Here is a 17974-nt window from a genome sequence, read left to right on the forward strand (position 1 = left end):
AGCTATGAAGCAGCAAAGTGCGAGGCGCTTCTTTGAGATATCTCAGACGCAATTTAAACCGCGCGTCCCGGCTCGAGCGTAAAGGCGCGTCGCAGACCCTCAAATATCCATTCTATTCAAGAAGGTGGGACAGAAAACACTACGACCCACGCGCCTTGCCCTTTAAGAAACACCCCCGTTTGAGCCAGGCGGGGCTCCGAGTAAATCCTCGCGAGAGCCACCTGCTTCCGCCCGCTTCCTGCTCTCGGCTCTCCGGACCGGAAGGAAGGAGGTACTTCCCCCGCCCCCGGCTTCTACCTCACAAGGCAGCGCGGCCCCAGCTGCGGCCAATCGGCGGGCTCATTCTAGGCCACGGCCCAGAGAGCCAATGGAAAGTCGCGGCGCGCGCAGAGCTTCCTCTCTTCCTCACCGGCCCCTTCCCTTCCGCCTGCCGACTTCCACTCAGCCCCTGGCGGAGGAAGTGATGTCACAGGCCCCATGTGAGCGGATTGCAACACATGCAGCTGCCTGGAAAGAGGGAGCCGGTGTCCTACGTCAGAGCCGCCGCCGCGGAGCCGCCGCCGGGGAGGAGCAGCCGCTGCCGCCCAGGACTGGGCCCTTAGGTAAACCAGGGGAAGGGAAATGCCAGTGACCACCGCGGCGGGCCGCGCGGGGCGGGAAGAGGAGGGACTGTCGGGGGTGGCGAGGAAGGGGGCCGCTCTGCCCCAGCGGCGGCGCTAACTCTGTGGTCTTGGTGTCTCCGGGCCCCGCCGGGCCGCTCTAGGGAGGAGGAGGCGAGAAGATGGCGGACGACCCCAGTGCTGCCGACAGGAACGTGGAGATATGGAAGATCAAAAAGCTCATTAAGAGCTTGGAGGCGGCCCGCGGGTGAGCGCCGCGTCTGGGCCCCCCCATGCCCTCTTGGTTTCCGGACCCCTCAGGATGGCCGCCCCCGCGCCGCATGGCCGGATGAGGAGAACCGGGCACTAGCCAACTCCCGCCTTCTGGACCTCTGGGTAGTAGCCCTAGTCTTAGGGGCGAGGGTCTGCGGTTGGTCCGAGAAGGGGCCCTTTACCCTGTTAGGGCTAAGGGGTCCCGCTCCCGGGGCTCGGGCCCCTCGACCCCCTCGTGGTAGGCTACTGCTACTTTTGTACCCCTTTCAGGCGCTTGAATCCAGAACCTCCCGTTTTGAGCTCCAGGTGCTGCCACCCAACTCGGGTGCTGCTGGGGGAAAGGGCCAAGCCTTGCTTTCCGAACGCCTTCCCTGATTTCCTCTCTTCTCCTTCCTTCACTTTTCTCAGCCAAGCTTCATTAAAATGGCCTCCCCCTCCCGGGCTTCTGAGACCCGGGTGGGTGAAGTTTGGATGGGGCGGGAAGGAGGGGTTGTCAGGGACAACCTCTTTCTGACTTCCTCTGATTTCTCTGGGTCTTACAACTCTCCCAGTATGACTTCCTCCAAGTCCTTTAATTACTCCGTAGCTTCCTGGTGTTAGCTGTTACAGGAACCACCTCTAAACTGAAAATGTGTGCGGGGTCGGGGAGTGGGGGAGGTTTTGGTTGACAGGTGTGTATCTGTATATACAGGAGAAATCCCAGTTACGGGGCCGTTCATGTGAACGCTACCAACAGGGTCCCTTTTGGCCTCTCTCTGGAACTCTTGGGGTAGAGGTGCTGATGTATTAGTATTAATGCTTGTTGAAATTCAGAACTGGATTAAGCGGGCTTTGAGGGTTTTTTGTAAATTTGGGTAAGAAACTATTAGGTGTGTCCGTTTTGGGAAGGGGAGACTAGGTTAAAACTGACTTTATATGTTCTTTTTTTAATTAAAAAAAAGTTGTTCTTTGGGGGAAGGTGTGTCAGAGGTATATTCGTTCTCTCACTATATTACTTTATTTTGTTCTTTTTCCCAGTCATAGAAACTCTTTACTTACAGGAAGTAGGAGGAAAAAGTGTTTGGAACATGACATATTTGTACGTCTTCAGCATTCTTAGAAGAGCAGAGTGGCTTGTCCTGGGCCATGTTAAAAGTTATTTTCAGTACAGGAATTGGACATTCTGGTTTCCAGCACAGGTTTTGTCCTTGCTTGGTAGATTTGCAAGGATAGGATTCATCAAATTCATAGTTGTTACTGCTTTATGAAATAAAGTATGCTTAGTTCCATTGAAGGCCCAGGGCTAACAGTTTTGTCATTGTGTTGTTTTGTTTATAAATTTATTTATTTTTTATTTATTTATCTTTGGCTGCATTGGGTCTTTTGTTACTGCATGTGGGCTTTTCTTTAGTTGTGGCGAGCGGGGGCTACTCTTCATTGTGGTGCACAGGCTTCTCACTGCAGTGGCTTCTCTTGTTGCGGAGCACGGGCTCTAGGCGCGCGGACTTCAGTAGTTGTAGCACGCAGGCTCTGTAGTTGTGGCTCTCGGGCTCTAGAGCGCAGGCTCAGTAGTTGTGGTGCACAGGCTTAGTTGCTCTGTGGCATGTGGGATCTTCCCGGACCAGCACTTGAACCCGTGTCCCCTGCAGTGGCAGGCGGATTCTTAACCACTGTGCCACCAGGGAAGTCTCTGCCATTGTGTTTTGTTCCTAGTAATTAGTGACAGTTCTGTTTGGGGTGAAACTTCTGAAAGTTTAGTCCTCTTCAGTTACTGGGGCTTTTGCTCACTTTCTAAGATATGAATTGAAGATAGCAGCTTATTTTTCATTCAGTAGGTTTGTTTTTCTTTGAATTTAATACGACATTCAGACCTAGATAATAATCTTAACCAGAATTTGAACACAGATGATTCTCTGCTACATGGTAGAATGAATAATTATTCCCCAAGTGTGAGAATACTGTACAGGAGGAGCAATATAGGTCATGACCCATTATGATGCACTACCAGGAATTAGCCGGGTTCTTTTGTTTCACTAGCACCTGCTGTTATGTTACTTGAATCCTTCACTTGAGTATGGCTTTTACAGTTTGCTGTTGTTACTGTTGTTTAAAGCTGGATGTACCCCTTGGGTTTGTTCTCTTATTACTTTAACTTTTTTTTTCATTTATTTGGTTGCGCTCAGTCTTAGTTGCGGCACGTGGGCTCCTTAGTTGTGGCATGCATGTGGCATCTAGTTCCCTGATCAGGGATTGAACCCCAGCCCCCTGTATTGGGAGCGTGGAATCTTAACCACTGCACCACCAGGGAAGTACCTCTTGTTACTTTAACTTGAAGGCAGGTTCACACATTAGAACTTGAATACATTACATACTCTGAGGAAGTCTAAAATATGAATTCAAACTATAATTTGCTTCTTGTCCAAGTGAAGTGACACTGAAGATAACAGTGCTTAATAACAGCATTCCCTTTACTGCTTGATGAAGGAAGCTCATTCTTAAATTTGTTCCTATCTATGTTACCTAACCACTTGAAACTTTTAAGCTCCTCTTTAAAGCTTTTAAAGACTTTAGTCCTTTGATTAGCAAAGTCCAGTAAAGTTTAAAGCATGCTAAAAATGAGGTTCTCTTTGCAGAACTTTTTTTCTAAGTAGTAGTTTTTATACAAGATTAAACTGTCCTCTAAACAGTGTGGTTCATAATCGTGTCTTGCTTTGCCTACTTTGCTTTTATTCAGGATTTGGTTACATCTTGATCCCATGAAAATGTAAAATCTTGGCCATCTATAGGTATCAGGAAGGGAGTCACACGTTTCTTCTGTTTAACTCAAATGGTTCTTGGTATATACCAATTTCTTTTTGAGAATAGCAAGATTGTATTATCATGGTTGAGTTGTGTTAGTCAGACTCATTAGATTATAATAGTGTACAGTGAGAAATGTTTTTCCTTCTTTGCCTAATGGTAAAATACTAATAGGAGAAGCGTGATGGACTTTAAGCACAAACTGGATAGCACAATAAATCTATCTGTACTGGTGTTTAAGGGGCAAGTTGTGGGTTTCAGGAGAAAACAGGTTGTGTTCAAGCATGGTTATTAACACTAGATAGCACTTAGTGGCAGATGAGTAGAATGGCTTTGGAAATGAAGATTTCTTCTCCACCCCCCACCCCCCAACACACACACATACCCCCCCCAGCAATTCTGGGCATGAGAATCACAGATTGGTTTGTTTTTAACCCTGGCTCTTAAGGTATGCTGGGATAAGAGTAATTTTGAAATTGAGATAGTCAATATGTGATTATCTTGATATATGACCCCCAAGGTAATGTAGCTTTAAAGGGGAACCACCTGTAAAATGGACTCACTGATTAAGTACATCTGAACAGAGTGAAGTTTCTAAGCACAATAATTTATTGCACACTTGGCATGTTATAGACATTGTGTTAAGCAATACATTATTTCATTTAACCCTCACAAAAAGTATTGCCACCATTTGGTGGGAAAGGCAGACTAAGGCTGTGAGGTTAAATATCTTACTTTCTGGAATGTAGCAGATGCCCAGGATTTGAACCAATGTGCTGTACTGCCCAATGGATATATTTTATGTTTAAAAAAAAATGCAAGACTACACTACAGCTATAACAGACTGTTTTATGCTATGGAAGACCACTTATAGGGGCCAAAATGACTAAAATGGGGAACTTGCTAGGAGTCTTTTTGTAGTCTTTTTGTCATACTTAATTTTCTGAGTTAAAAAGTGTGTTACACGTATAACTTGAATTTAAGTTGGGTGGAACATACATATTTAGCTTCATATAAGCCTGGTAGAATGTTGGTTTCTGTTTATGCTAGTAAAATAACCAGCTAATTCTTCTCCTATATATAAGTCCCACTTAAAGTTAATGATAGCTCTTCCCGGTTGACGATTGCTCTTGGCGTATTCTCTGTAGTTGGCTTAATGAGGATAAATGTGTACATAAGTCAACTGGAACTAGGGCAATGTGGATGGAAACCATGGTTGTGGGTATTTTGAATAAGGAACTAAACCAGGTGAAGATATGTAGGAGAAAGGCAGTTGGGAAATTTAGGTTGTTTTTTCCTAATGTTTTCTGAGCCAGCAAGAGGTAGCCACAGAAATTGTGTTGGAAGCTTTATAGTTTTCAGGTAATAAAATCATAACCAGAGCCTGTTATTACCAAGGACAGTGGTGAATGTAACCAAGGAACAGACAAGGTTCATTTGGGCTAAATTGTGTCTGTGGGTATTAGAATATTTTTTCACTTATCTTCGGCAGGGAATCTTATTTCACATATAATGAGGGCTCAGTCAGATAACCCATGTTTGAAGATCAGCACAGTTTCTAAGCTTCATTTGAGTCTTTGGGCATTTTTAAAGCTTTTGTTAAAAACAACTTGTAGATATCTTGACTTTGAAGGAAATAAATTACCTGGCTTTACATGACTGTCTTTCCTGCCCCCAAATATAACTGGTGGGGGGACTATCTTTTTCCTCTACTCTGAGGAGTTCTGATCCTAGATGTGTGGTTTTTTGCCCCACACCAGGCAGTTCTCCAATTCTCACTCTACACCAACTGAGCGTTCCTACAGTTGAATTAGATTCTGACACTACCCAGAGTTAGTGTTGGATCCCACTAGGTAACGGGGTCAGTCCCACAAGACTGCCCACACTTGTGATGCCAAAGCAAGTCCTACCCTACCCTACTTCTCAGACAGGCTATAATTTGGGGGTTCCTATGACTCCCTCCTTGGGTTCAGTAATTTGTTAGAATGGCCCAAAGATCTCAGGGAAACTATTTATGTTAACCGGTTTATTACAAAGGATATTATAAAGGGTATAGACGAACCACCAGATGAAGTGGTACATGGGGCAAGGTCTGGAAGGGTCTGAGTGCAGAAGCTTCTGTCCTTGTGAAACTGGGGTATGCCACCTGGGTTTACCAACCCAGAAGTTCATTAAATCTTGTTCAAGAGGTTTTTTTATAGAGCTTACTCTACAGCTTCCCCTTCCCATAGGTCTGTGGATAGAGCAGAAAGTTCAGCCCTCAGAAAACTTGGTCTTTCTGATGACCAGCTCCATCCTAAGTCTGCCTAGGGGCCCCACCCTAAGTCACTTCATTGGCACTCCATATGAATAACATAAACTCCCATCTCAGGAAATTCTGAGGAATTTAAGAGCTTTGCTAAATCCGGAGACAAAGACCAAAATCTCCACAAAATTCCTTATGTTATATTGAATTAGAAGTTAGTAATTTTATGAAATCGTTGAATAGGTTTTTTAAAGACAGACAATACAGATTGTTTATATGGTTCGAATAAATTAAAGTATCTAAAATGTGTTTGGGTACCTTTCCCAAGTGAAAATTGTTGATTAGTAGAACACTTGGAAGTTCTCAAAGCGATGAATTTCGGGTACTTTTATTTTTACTTTTGTTCTCCATATCCTTAAAGAGCCGGCTGTAACTAGAGTGATACTTGGTAGTTTTTCATACTAATACAAGAATATTCAGGCTCTTAAAAGGCTTTTTTCATCCTGTGTTCTGGCTTCCCCTGCCTCTCCTGTCTCTGATTGTTAACACACAGGTAAAAGACCCCGCTAGAGAAAAGTCAGGAATTAGAATATTTTTAATTTCCTGAGAAGAGATGAGTGTAGAACAAATAACTACAGAGGTCTTGGTGGCTTCTCACTAAGGGGTCAAAATACAGATGCCACCAACAGGTCTGAGCCATGAGAAGAGAGCAAGAAAGAGGTAGTAAAGGGAAGAGGAGGAGATAAGAGTAGGGTGTGGTGGTGTTCCTCAGTCCATTCCAAGTGTCATAGGCTGCCTGCCTTAACTCGGATCTAGTCCTAACTGCCTCTGTATTCTGGCATGGTGTTCTGTGCACTGTGAACCTAATGAACAATTACTTTCTTTGAATTTCAACTCTTGACAGACTTCTCATTGTAACAGCAGATACACTTATCCTTCCAGGAAAGGAAGGCTTGCTCTGGACACATTCCTAGGTAAGCAAGAGTACCTAATTAGAGTACCGTTTAAGGCAGAATGTAATGTAGGTCTCCAGTGTCCCCCCCCCCCACACCAGTTGGACCCCTTTAGCAGAGGGCCCTTTTTCTTTGAGCTTGGGGTTGAGGTTGTGCTCAGTGTGGCAAACCTTTCAGAACATGTTTGGTTGTGAGAAAACTTAAAATGTGGGTTTTGTAGCAGGGCTAAATGGTTTTAGATCCTATTTAAAGAGAAGGAGAAATCTGCCTCTTTTCCCTAGACCTACTGCTGGAACTGTCCCTCTGAGAACTTGGGCAGCAGAAATTTTTTCTGAGTCCAGCCTGTTCTCCAGGGATCTCAGAATAGAACCTTCTTCTAGAATACATTCGATAGCTGTCTCTTAATTCTTCAGCAGCCTGCTCTTTTAGTGGCGGGGGAGAAAGGATTTAGAGGGGGTTCAAGATTCTTCTTTCCAGCAAGTTGGAAATTATGAGATTTCTCTTTGGGGCAGCTGTCCTCAGAGAGCATGATGAAGTTCCCTCTGATAACAGCTTTCTCTTATGCCACTGGACATACTTTGAACCCTAGCTTACTGCCTATCAGGAATGAAAATTTCCTCTTTTTTTTTTTTCTTTTTCTGAACAGGTATCTTTTTCTTTGAATGTAAGTGAATTGAGATAAACAATGATTGCTCTTTTTCTCACTTCTAAACATAACTGAGTTTGATTAAGAGCCATAATTTCATTATTATTCTTGTGGATACAAAGATAAAAACACTTGATTCTTGTACGTTGATAGATTGATCAAGCTTTCTGTGCTTTAATCCAGCCGTCTCTCTTTTATCTCCTTAATTTGTATGTAATAGGTGTCTTTAAAGTATTTACATGTTCGCTTTGTCCTTTTTTTTAACCTCCAAGTTGTTTTATATCTTTTTTAACACCAATTTTTAGACATGTAGCTTTCATCCAGTGTATACTTTGTCTTTACTCATCACCATCTTTTCTACCCAGTTCAGAGGACTTGACATTTTCAGGTGCCTGACAACAACTTCTTGTCATGCAGATAACTTGGGGAGTACTGGTCCTGTACTGTTCTGTTTTCACATTTTTGTTTTATCCTTTAAGGTCTCCTTTAGAAGAATGATCCTAGTCAAAACAAAAGATTGTCTTTTTCTTGCCATATCTGTGGCCTTGTAAATTAGATTTTCCCCCGAACTCACATCTAAGTATATGAAAAACAAAGCCCACAAATGTATTTTTTACTATTAACCAGTCAGCTTACAAGCTTCATCAAACATCTGCTGTAGGTTGGACATTTATACATTTAGGGGAGCAGTGTGTAATACCATGAGAATGGTCTGACACACAACTTTGGAGTGATACTATGAACCATTTCTGGCCCCAGAATAACCTGGTACATGTTGAAGGAGATGTAGTGTAAGCAAATGATTTGGGTCTTGAATGAGGCATTGGGCATTGTCAAAAACGGAGAGATTGTTTAACTACTTGAGCAGATTTCCTAGGCAAGTCAAGTGTTTCAAAGAATGTAACTGTGGGCATTGGTATTATTTGGTTGATACAGTATCTTTGATACACTGATGTAGTGGAGCTGTAACTGAACTGAGACTTTGAAATGGTCATTGAAATTCATTCTTGATTAAAAGCCAGTTAGCCTAAAATTAGATTCAAAAGCTTTATGTTGGTCGATGGTTGGTGAGCTGTCGGGGTATTGAAATAGTGCAGAGTATTTGCATATATGTGCCTTGTTGGTAAAGTTGGCTTGACAGAGTTTGACAGTCCCAACACCAGTTTGCCTTTCAGTGTAAATAAACTTTAGGGTGCAAGTACGGAAAATGTACTGATCCCCAAACATTAATTCCTTAATATCTCTGAATATTTTTAGCTTTTTACTGAAGAAGAAAAAAAGTTTTCTTCCTATTTGGCTATCCCATTCTCTGGCATCTTCTGGCCTTTATGACTCTACTTAAGAAAGAAGGCTCCTCGGGAAAGACAGGGTTAATCAAATAATGAAACTAGTTTTCTGAAGATGGGTTGAATAGCATACATTTTGGCTCCTCACAACAGCTCTGTGAGAAAAGCTATTACTGCTATTTCATGGATGAAGAAATTTGAAGTACAGAGAGATTAAGTAGGTTGCCTAATACCACAGTCTAGTACGGGGCAGTGCTAGATTCTGTTCCCACTTTCCTGATTCCAGAGCCTCTGATCCTAACTATTGTACCACACTGCCTTGCTCTTTGATTAGTATTTCTTTTGCTGAATAGAAACATCTATTCTCTTCTGAAAGGAGGATTCTTGTCCAGGGAGATCTGCAATTTACTAGAGGGAGCAGATCTGTGGAGACCGAGGAGCAAAGATAAAAGGGAAGAGGCATGCTGTTTGCAAATCTACCCTAGGAAGAATTTGGGTACTGAACATGTTTGTTTTTAATGAGCGTCATTGGTGAGGGAAAAAACTTAAGTTTTAAATCCTTCCCCAGAAGCTCATTTGTGTATTAGAAAGAAGATTAACAGGAAGGCTGTGGCTTTTCTTTTATTTGAAAAGTACTTGGCGTAGTGGCCAGAAAAGATAAGAAGTGGACTTTCTCATTTATACAGTCCTGTGTAGAACACTGGTTGTTAGTAAGTCCCTAATGTTGGTTGTGATTGATATCTCCTGGCTTTGCACTGATGTGAGAATGCTAGAGAAATTTTCCAGCTTCTGCTGCTCCCTGGTGGAATATTCCACTAGGTCGATTTGTTTGTTTTTAGTTTTCTTTTTATGACAAAGTAAATTCCTGTAATTGTAGAAAAAATACTCCACCAGATATATACATTTTTGTTTTGGAGGACAGCAATCCTAGTGCTTTGAGGATAAAATGAACCTTCTGTAAACTTTACTTTCTGTAAAATACTGGGACATCTTGAGTTACTGTATCCTCTAGGATAGAGACTGCTTTAATGTCTCAGCATGTTCAGATATTGGTACTTGTCCCATCTGGTAATGGCATCTAACCCTGAGGTCAGTTGCACAAAACCAATTTCTAGTAACTTTGTCTAGCCTCTTTCAACAGTAACAGAATCCTCCCTTAGTTTGGTATTCTGCAAGCTCTTTATAAAAAGCAGCCCCATCGACCTCCTACCTGCATCATAGGTAATGTGGGGGGCAGGCATCAAGGTGAGGATGAACCAATTAAAGGTGGCAAAAGAAGGCATTCTGAAAGTGTTAGTTTTGTTGTGTTAAAAGACTGATGGGATGGTGTGAACATTTTAGTGAAGCTAAAGCAGGGACAACTAGTCATTTCTAGGCACATGTTAGTTCCTCTCCAAAGACTGTCAAACTTTTAATTGGTATTTTATTTAGTAGTTTAAAATAAATCTCTGGCGTCCGCTTAGAAGAGACTATATAGAGAAGACCCTATTTTTTATGTTAGCAATTAACCATTTATTCATTCTCAAATGTTTGAGCATCCACTATGTCCTGAAATGAGTTCTGCTTTCAATAAGTAAGTGTTGTTTCACTGTTACTTGGTGGAGGAGAAAACAGGTCAGATCTTTGAAGTGACTGATAACCAGATAGAAGTGACTGTCTCTGAATTATATCAGAATATTTAACCCATGCCACAGCTGTAAGATGAAGCCACTTAAGCTATTTAAAGTTTTAGAGGGAAATGAATTTCTTTATTTCTCCCTTGTGATAAATTACAAAACAGCTTTAGCGTTCTGACCATATTGTTTTGAACTGTTTTGGTTTGGTTCTTTTGTTCTGTTGGTAGATTTGACAGGTCCTGTAACCCAATAAAGGTGATTACCACCTACCACAAAGTCAACTATTATCTCCCTCTTTGGACTTAACTCAGATTCAAAGAAGACTACAGCACCACCTAACAGTGTTGCTCCCCACCTCACCACACCCCGCCCCGCCCAGCTGTGCTGTGCCCTTAATTCTGGTTTTTACTATTAAGGGCAGGGGGGTAGGGCACAAGAAGCTATCAAGTTCCATCTAGTTACCATTTAGCAATCTATCTGCTTCCATGCTAGGCAGTTGACATATATTCTCTTATAGAATCCTCATGACCTTGTGAAGTAAGGAGAAACTGAGTCCCAAATGGATTTATGTGTAATTTGCCCTAGGTTGTGCTAATAGGACAGGACATGAACCCAAATCTGTCAGATTTGGAAACCTGTGCTCATAACCACCCTCCTACTACGTTCCCATATTAAACCCATATAAAACCATGGTGAATAAAATGACAAAAGGAATAGTAATTGGAGAGGAACTGATTGATTTTCAGCTGGTGATCCATATAATGTAGCTAGCTTAGTGAATCCCAGAAACACTGTGTCTGAGATTTAAGTTGAGGTTTGTGAGCTTGAAAAGGGGATAGGGGGAACCTTGGCCATCCATATCCTAGGCATATCCTAGACAAACATCGAGATGAAAGCTTCCTGGGGGGCATATACTCTTAAGTCCCAACTAGACCGTATAGTAGGCAGTCTCTAAAATGCTCCTGCCCTAACCTGAAGGTAGTTCTATTATGTAGGGGTGATAAGATGGATGGCAGGGATTTGATGATAGGGTTCTGGCTGGAAAAAGTTGGGCACATCTGAGCCATCACAATTCACTGGAGTTGTGTTACTGCTAGGGTAAATGACAGCAGCTTACTTGCAGCACTTGGGCTCTGAGTTTCTCTTTAGGTAGGGGTGAGGTCATGGAATCTCCACGACTTGAGCTGGCTAAGAGGTCTGCTTAAAGGCATACAAAGCAACCCAGACACGGTGATTCTTAATCCTAGTTGTGCATTAAAATCTACCTGATTCTGTTTAAATCAATCCATTTGAGAACTGAGACTCTCTTAACCCATAATCACTATCACCCTCACTCTCCCTGTTCATGAGCTATTGAGTCAGAATATAGAGGAAGGGGAGATCTTTTTGTACCGGAGCATTTTTGTTTTGCTTTTTAAGAAAACTCTCCAAGGGTTCTGTGGCTCTCCTGCAAATTGGGCAGTGGACAAGCTTGTGGGTACCACATTTTCTTCCTACCTACCTTTCTAAAGTGTTCTTGAGCATTGTTAATGATGAGCACTGGTGAGATCTTTACAGGTCAAAGAGTACCTAGATTTTTCTTTTTGTTTGTCACTCTTATGACCATCTGCATCAGCAGGCTTCTTGAATCCTGAGGCTGGAACCCTGAGAGCCGTAAAGTTACATAAACATATACCCCACAGCCCAGGCTTTGCTCTGCTTACCTTGTGTTTTCTTCTTTAGAGACCTTTCAGTCCTGACAATCTGAACCTTAAGTTTCCCTGTCCATAGTGTTTAGGGGTCATGAAACCTTGGATTAGGTAAGTAACTGGTGGTACTACTCTAGGGAGAGAAACATTCCTTTCAATGGTCACCTTTGAGAATGAGGGAACAGAAAGCTGTCAGCTATTTAATTCCCTTCCTTCCTGAGTTTTGTCTAGTATTATTTACTGTCCGTATTTAGTCTACTTACAGCTACTTCCTTCTGTCTCCCAGCTGTTTTATTTCTCAGAAGTTAGTCTTCTGGGTGGAAGCACTGCTGAACTCTTCTTTGAAAAGGGAAAGTGCCCCTAAAATGATGAGAAACAAGAAGGGATCTGAGAACAGAGGCCCTTGAGGCCTTACATGGCACATTGTATGTTGTGTCTTATTTTGCTCAGTTTTTACAACCTGCATGTGAATCATTGCTGTATACCTCATAATTCACTGGCTCTTGAATGAGAGCCTTTTGACTTTGGGAAAGGGACATGGTGACAAAGCAGAGGAGTGGATGAAAACTATTAAAATCAAAGGCATAGTTTGCATACACTGCCAGCAGCTCCTTAGTGAGAGCTTTATTTCTCATTCTCCCCTTAGGACTGTTTGCTCTACTTTAAAATGAAATACTCAGCTTCCTTGGTTTTATTTTGGTGTTTACACAAACTGGTCTAGCAACTTAGATTGGCTTGGGGGGGTGGGGTGGGCGGGGAGGACTATTTATTTTGTTTGGAAGCTTTCCTGGAAAAACTTTTTTTTTTTTCCTTAATTTATTTTTTAAAACCAGAAGCCTCCCTTTTTTTTCATTTTAAAAATTTTTATTTATTTATTTATTTTTGGTCACATGGTGCAGCGTGCAGGATCTTAGTTCCCTGACCAGGGATAGAACCCATGGTCCCTGCAGTGGAAATGCAGAGTCCTAGCCACTGGACTGCCAGGAAATTCCTGGAAAAACTTTAATTTTCTGTATCAAACCCAACATACAAAACATCAGAGATTATAATGTGGCCTTTAAATTTCTAAAGTAAAAGCCATCCATTTAAATAATCCTTGTTTCCTCATCCCCAGTCAGGTGTCAGATGAATTCAAAAACATAAGGTTTCCCCCAGACTGGGTAGGGAGAGGCACAAGGGGAAACTAGTGAAAGGTAATTTTTTTAAACATTAGTCAAAATTCAAAATGAGTAAGAAGCCAAGACTAACTTTCAAGTAGTGTTTCAGATTCAGCAACTTGGTAGAAATCTACCAAACAAAATTTTTTGGCAAGCTATACTTCCAAACCATTTTTTTTAAGTGGAATCCTATAACAAGATTCTGTTCTTAGGTATCTCTACCACTTTGTCCTCTCTAGGATGTTAAATGGATGTGAGTGCAAGGTTGCCCAACTCTGGTGCTATACAGTGAAGTTGCTTAATGGATGCTTATCTTCTTAACCTATCTGCAGTGGAAAGTAAATAGCTGCTTATCTTAAGGTCATTGCTTTGTCCTCCACCTGATTATCTTGCTTTAGGGATTTCCTTTAGGCATTTTGGGTTCACTCAGTTAATTTATCCCAACATCCTTTTTAGCCTCAAACTTTACATCCTTTGGGGTTTGGTGCACATTAGCTTCCTGAGCTCTGAGCCTTCACCCCTGCTATCCTTGGAGCCCCTTCTCATTACGTTTCCTACTTACTGCCTCTTTGCTCGTTCCATCTCCTAGGAAACTATTCTGTAAATCAGAGCACATGAGCTTTTTAAAACTGAGCCCTTCTTTTGAGAAGTAACTAACTCCCTTGGTCCCTAAAGATTCCAAAAGCCCCAGGGTAGAGAAATACGCTCTTTTGAGAATTGTTCATCTGAAAACAAATACAAGCCAGTGAAGCCCATATTGCAATTTAACCTGTCTTCTTTTTTCCCTGTCTTGTGTATTTTCATAATATACAGGTGGCACCTACAATCTAGAACAAGTTTAAAGTTAAATTTACTTGCCCAATTTTTCCAGCCCCTCCTAGATAAAGCAAACTCCTATTTTCCTCTTTGGCCTATAAGATTTGGCAGAACTCCAGACGGAATTATCAAAAAGTTTTTTTGAAATTCCTCTTCAGGAACCTAGCAAGATAAATATTGGAAGGAAAGCAGTTTGTTACATTTGATAGCTGAAAAATAGGACCCAGAGCATACTCACTGACTGTAAAGATCATTTTTCTTTTTTTGTAATAGAAGATACCAGTTTGTTTCATTTGAGAATTCTTTTTCTGTCTAATTCAGAAACTGGAACACGGCCACAGGTAGAATTGTCTGAGAGCGATACATCTGACTTAGTGTAAATGTGTGTGTGCATGAGCAAGGGATTGTTCCGAATCAGTCTGGTTTGTCAGTACTGTATTTGAAGTTTTAGGTGATTTAAATAATGGAACTAGATATACATTTATATAGGTGAAGAAATAACTATGGGTCAGGTGTGGTGTGTGGATATGCTTTATCTTATATGAAGTGTATCTTGGAAGCAGCTTTTTTTAATGATCATTTTCCTTGTGTTTGTGGTAACAACTAAAGCTGCTTATCATAAATTTGTTTGATTCTCTGGTTTGGCTAGAATATTTGCTCTGCTATCCAAGGGGTGGCAGCAGAGCACACACCATACTTTACCATGTATTGTTAATCGACTTGTAGTTCATTGGGGGAAGTATCACAAAGGTTCTAGATTTGGAGTAGATACCCCAACAGAAACAGTGCCGGTTTTGGAGACGGAACATTAGCTGACAATCTGAGAGCAACCATTTTGATAGTGGAAGAGCTTGATAGCCAGCTTGTCTCCTTCTATAAAGAAAACTTGTCTGACTAAGGGACTTGTGGAATTTACCACTAGGAGAAAACTTTCAAAGGGCAGGGTCTTGTGTAAGTGAGGTACCTTTCCAATGCTGGTACCAAGGTGCACATTTGTGAAGTTAATTTTACTCTAGAAAGGTAGTTTCCAGACACTTCCAGATTTTAAACAACTATAGTTATAAAGCTAATATTAGGGGTTTTCTCTTCTTTTTGATGTTGTTCCCCTCACTGTCTCTTCCCTTCTTTCTTACGCCACTTGGCACATAAGCCCATTTGACTTAACACTGTACCCATCTTTCTAATTTCTTTTTCTTGCCAACTTCCACCAGACACTGGATATGTGAGATTACACACTCGGTGATTAGGGGAAAATTTAGGTGTTTCTGTCAGTCTTCCCAGTTTATCTAAAGAAAGCCCCCACCCATTTCATTATGACACTAATACTTGTAATGATTAAACTTGTCATAGCCTTTAGGGGCATGATCTATAAGAGTCTCAGGAAGTAAGTTTCCTACAGACTCATTAAGTATCATGTAGAAACAGTCTGTAAAATGATAATCACATTACTTAACATGCTTTGGCTCGTATCAAATCAGCTTTTGCCTTCAAAATATAAATTGTCTCAATTTGTTTATTTACTTATTTTTATTGAAGTATAGTTGATTTACAGTGTTGTGTTAATCTCTGCTTTACAGCAAAGTGATCAGTTATACATAAATACATTCTTTTTTTTGTACTCTTCATTATGGTTTATCATAGGATTGTTTTAATTGATTTATTTTTGGCTGCATTGGGTCTTCGTTGCTGCGCGTGGGCTTTCTGTAGCTGTGGTGAGCGGGCGCTCCTCTTCTTTACGGTGTGCCGGCTTCTCATTGTGGTGGGTTCTCGTTGTGGAGCACGGGCTCTAGGCACGTGGGCTCAGTAGTTGTGGCTCACGGGCTTAGTTGCTCCATGGCATGAGGGATCTTGCCAGACGAAGGCTCAACCCGTGTCCCCTGCATTGGCAGGCGGATTTTTAACCACTGTGCCACCAGGGAAGCCCGATAATGTAGTTTTATGTTTGCTTCAAGGAGAACTAGGAATATTGAAATGAGGTATTTCTTAACTGGTGGTGCTAGTATCTTGAGAATGCCCAGGTAAAAAAGATATGTTGCTGGCATCAGTATTAAGGTAAGAGTGAGGCTGGTGGCTGCTCATAAGGGACCTCCCATGTGACAAGGCCTTGGGGGTGTCCTCCATAGGTCAGGGTTTAGTCCTGGTTTTTAGTTGTAGAAACTTGAATTTGCTTGAGTACCCAGAGTTGATCAGACATTCAGTGCATTCCTCTTTTTAATCAAACTCAAAAGTGATTAATATGTAAAATATATTTAGAGATACATTTATTTAGAGAGAGAGGTGTGTGTATGTGGGTGTGACACTGTGAATACAAGGCTCTCGTTTCCCATTATAAGGATACTTAGGGTGCTAAATTAGTGATTATAAATTTTCGTGGTGAGCCTGGAATTTTATTTATTTATTTTTAATATTTATTTTTTTGGCTGCATAGAGTCTTAGTTGTGGCATGCGGGATCTTTGTGGTGTGGGCTCTTCCTTCTGGCGCACGGGCTTCTCTCGTTGTGGTGTGTGGATTTTTTTTCTTTCTCTAGTGCCGCATGGGCTCTGTAGTTTTGCGGCACGCCAGCTCTTTCGTTGAGGCACCCGAGCTCAGTAGTTGTGGTGCACAGCTTAGTTGCCCTGCAGCATGTGGGTCTTAGTTCCCCGACCAGGGATCGAACCCACGTTCCCTGCACTGGAAGGCGGATTCTTTACCACTGGACCACCAGAAATTTTAAAGGGAGGGACCAGGATATTAAATTGGTATTTCATCTAGACTTTGGAAAGATTTGTTGCACCATCCTATGATGGCATCATCCTCTGAAGAACCACCAGATTCCAAGCCTCTGCCATAGACTCAAGGTCAAACTCCAGCCTGCTGTCACACCCTTATCAAAGCTTCTCTCTTCATTCCTTGGGGAATGAGGTGTTTCCCAAGAACCCCTTAAAGTGCCTTACTTCTTTACATATTACATAACTAATATTCATTCAAATATTTGAGCACCTACCATATTCTTTTTTTTAATTGAAGTATAGTTGATTGTAAATCAAACTGGTGTACAGCAGAGTGATTCAGTTATAATACATATTTTTCATATTCATTTCCATTTTGGTTTATTACAGGATATTGAATATAGTTGCCTGTGCTATACAATGGGACCTTGTTGTTTATTTTATATATATATTAGTTTGTATTTGCTAATCCCAAACTCCTAATTTATCCCTCCCCCACCCGCTTTCTCCTTTGGTAACCATAAGTTTGTTTTCTATGTCTGTGAGTCTGTTTCTGTTTTGTAAATAAGTTCATTTGTGTCATATTTTTAGATTCCACATGTAAGTGATATCATATGGTATTTGTCTCTGATTTCACTTAGTATGATAGTCTCTAGGTCCATCCATTTTGCTGCAGATAGCATTATTTTTCTTTTTTATGGCTGAGTAGTATTCATGTGTGTGTGTGTTTACCACATCTTCATCCATTCATCTCTCGATGGACATTTAGGTTGCTTCCATGTCTTGGTTATTGTAAATAGTGCTGCTGTGAACATTGGGGTGCATGTATCGTTTCAAATTTTCAAGTTTTCTCTGGGTATGTGCCCAGGAGTGGGATTGCTGGATCATATGGTAGTTATATTTTTAGTTTTTTAAGGAACCTCCATACTGTTTTCCATAGTGGCTGCACCATTTTACATTCCCACCAACAGTGTAGGGAGGGTTCCCTTTTCTCTACACCCTTTCTACCATTTGTTATTTGTAAACTTTTTGATGATAGCCATTCTTACTGTTGTGAGGTGATACCTCATTGTAGTTTTGATGTGCATTTCTCTGATAATTAGCAATGTTGAGCATCTTTTCATGAAATGTCTATTTAGGTCTTCTGCCCATTTTTTGATTGGGTGGTTTGTTTTTTGTTATTGAGTTGTATGAGCTGTTTGTATACT

At 41.5% G+C, this 17974-nt stretch overlaps 1 protein-coding gene across 1 annotated transcript in view; it reads left to right on the plus strand.

The window, feature by feature from the left end:
• Positions 1–411: 411 nt before the first annotated feature.
• The window catches only part of ETF1 (eukaryotic translation termination factor 1), a 28015-nt gene continuing 10452 nt past the window's right edge, over positions 412–17974 (plus strand). Inside the window, exons 1-2 of the mRNA XM_027096239.1 lie at positions 412–602; positions 764–867. Of these exons, the coding sequence (XP_026952040.1) occupies positions 782–867 (86 nt within the window). The 5' untranslated portion in view covers positions 412–602; positions 764–781. The remainder of the gene's footprint in view (positions 603–763; positions 868–17974) is intronic.

This window comes from Aethalodelphis obliquidens, unplaced genomic scaffold (assembly GCF_003676395.1).
Source record: "Aethalodelphis obliquidens isolate GAN/ISIS:26980383/991018 unplaced genomic scaffold, ASM367639v1 scaffold4, whole genome shotgun sequence".
Classification (NCBI taxonomy): Eukaryota; Metazoa; Chordata; class Mammalia; order Artiodactyla; family Delphinidae; genus Aethalodelphis; species Aethalodelphis obliquidens.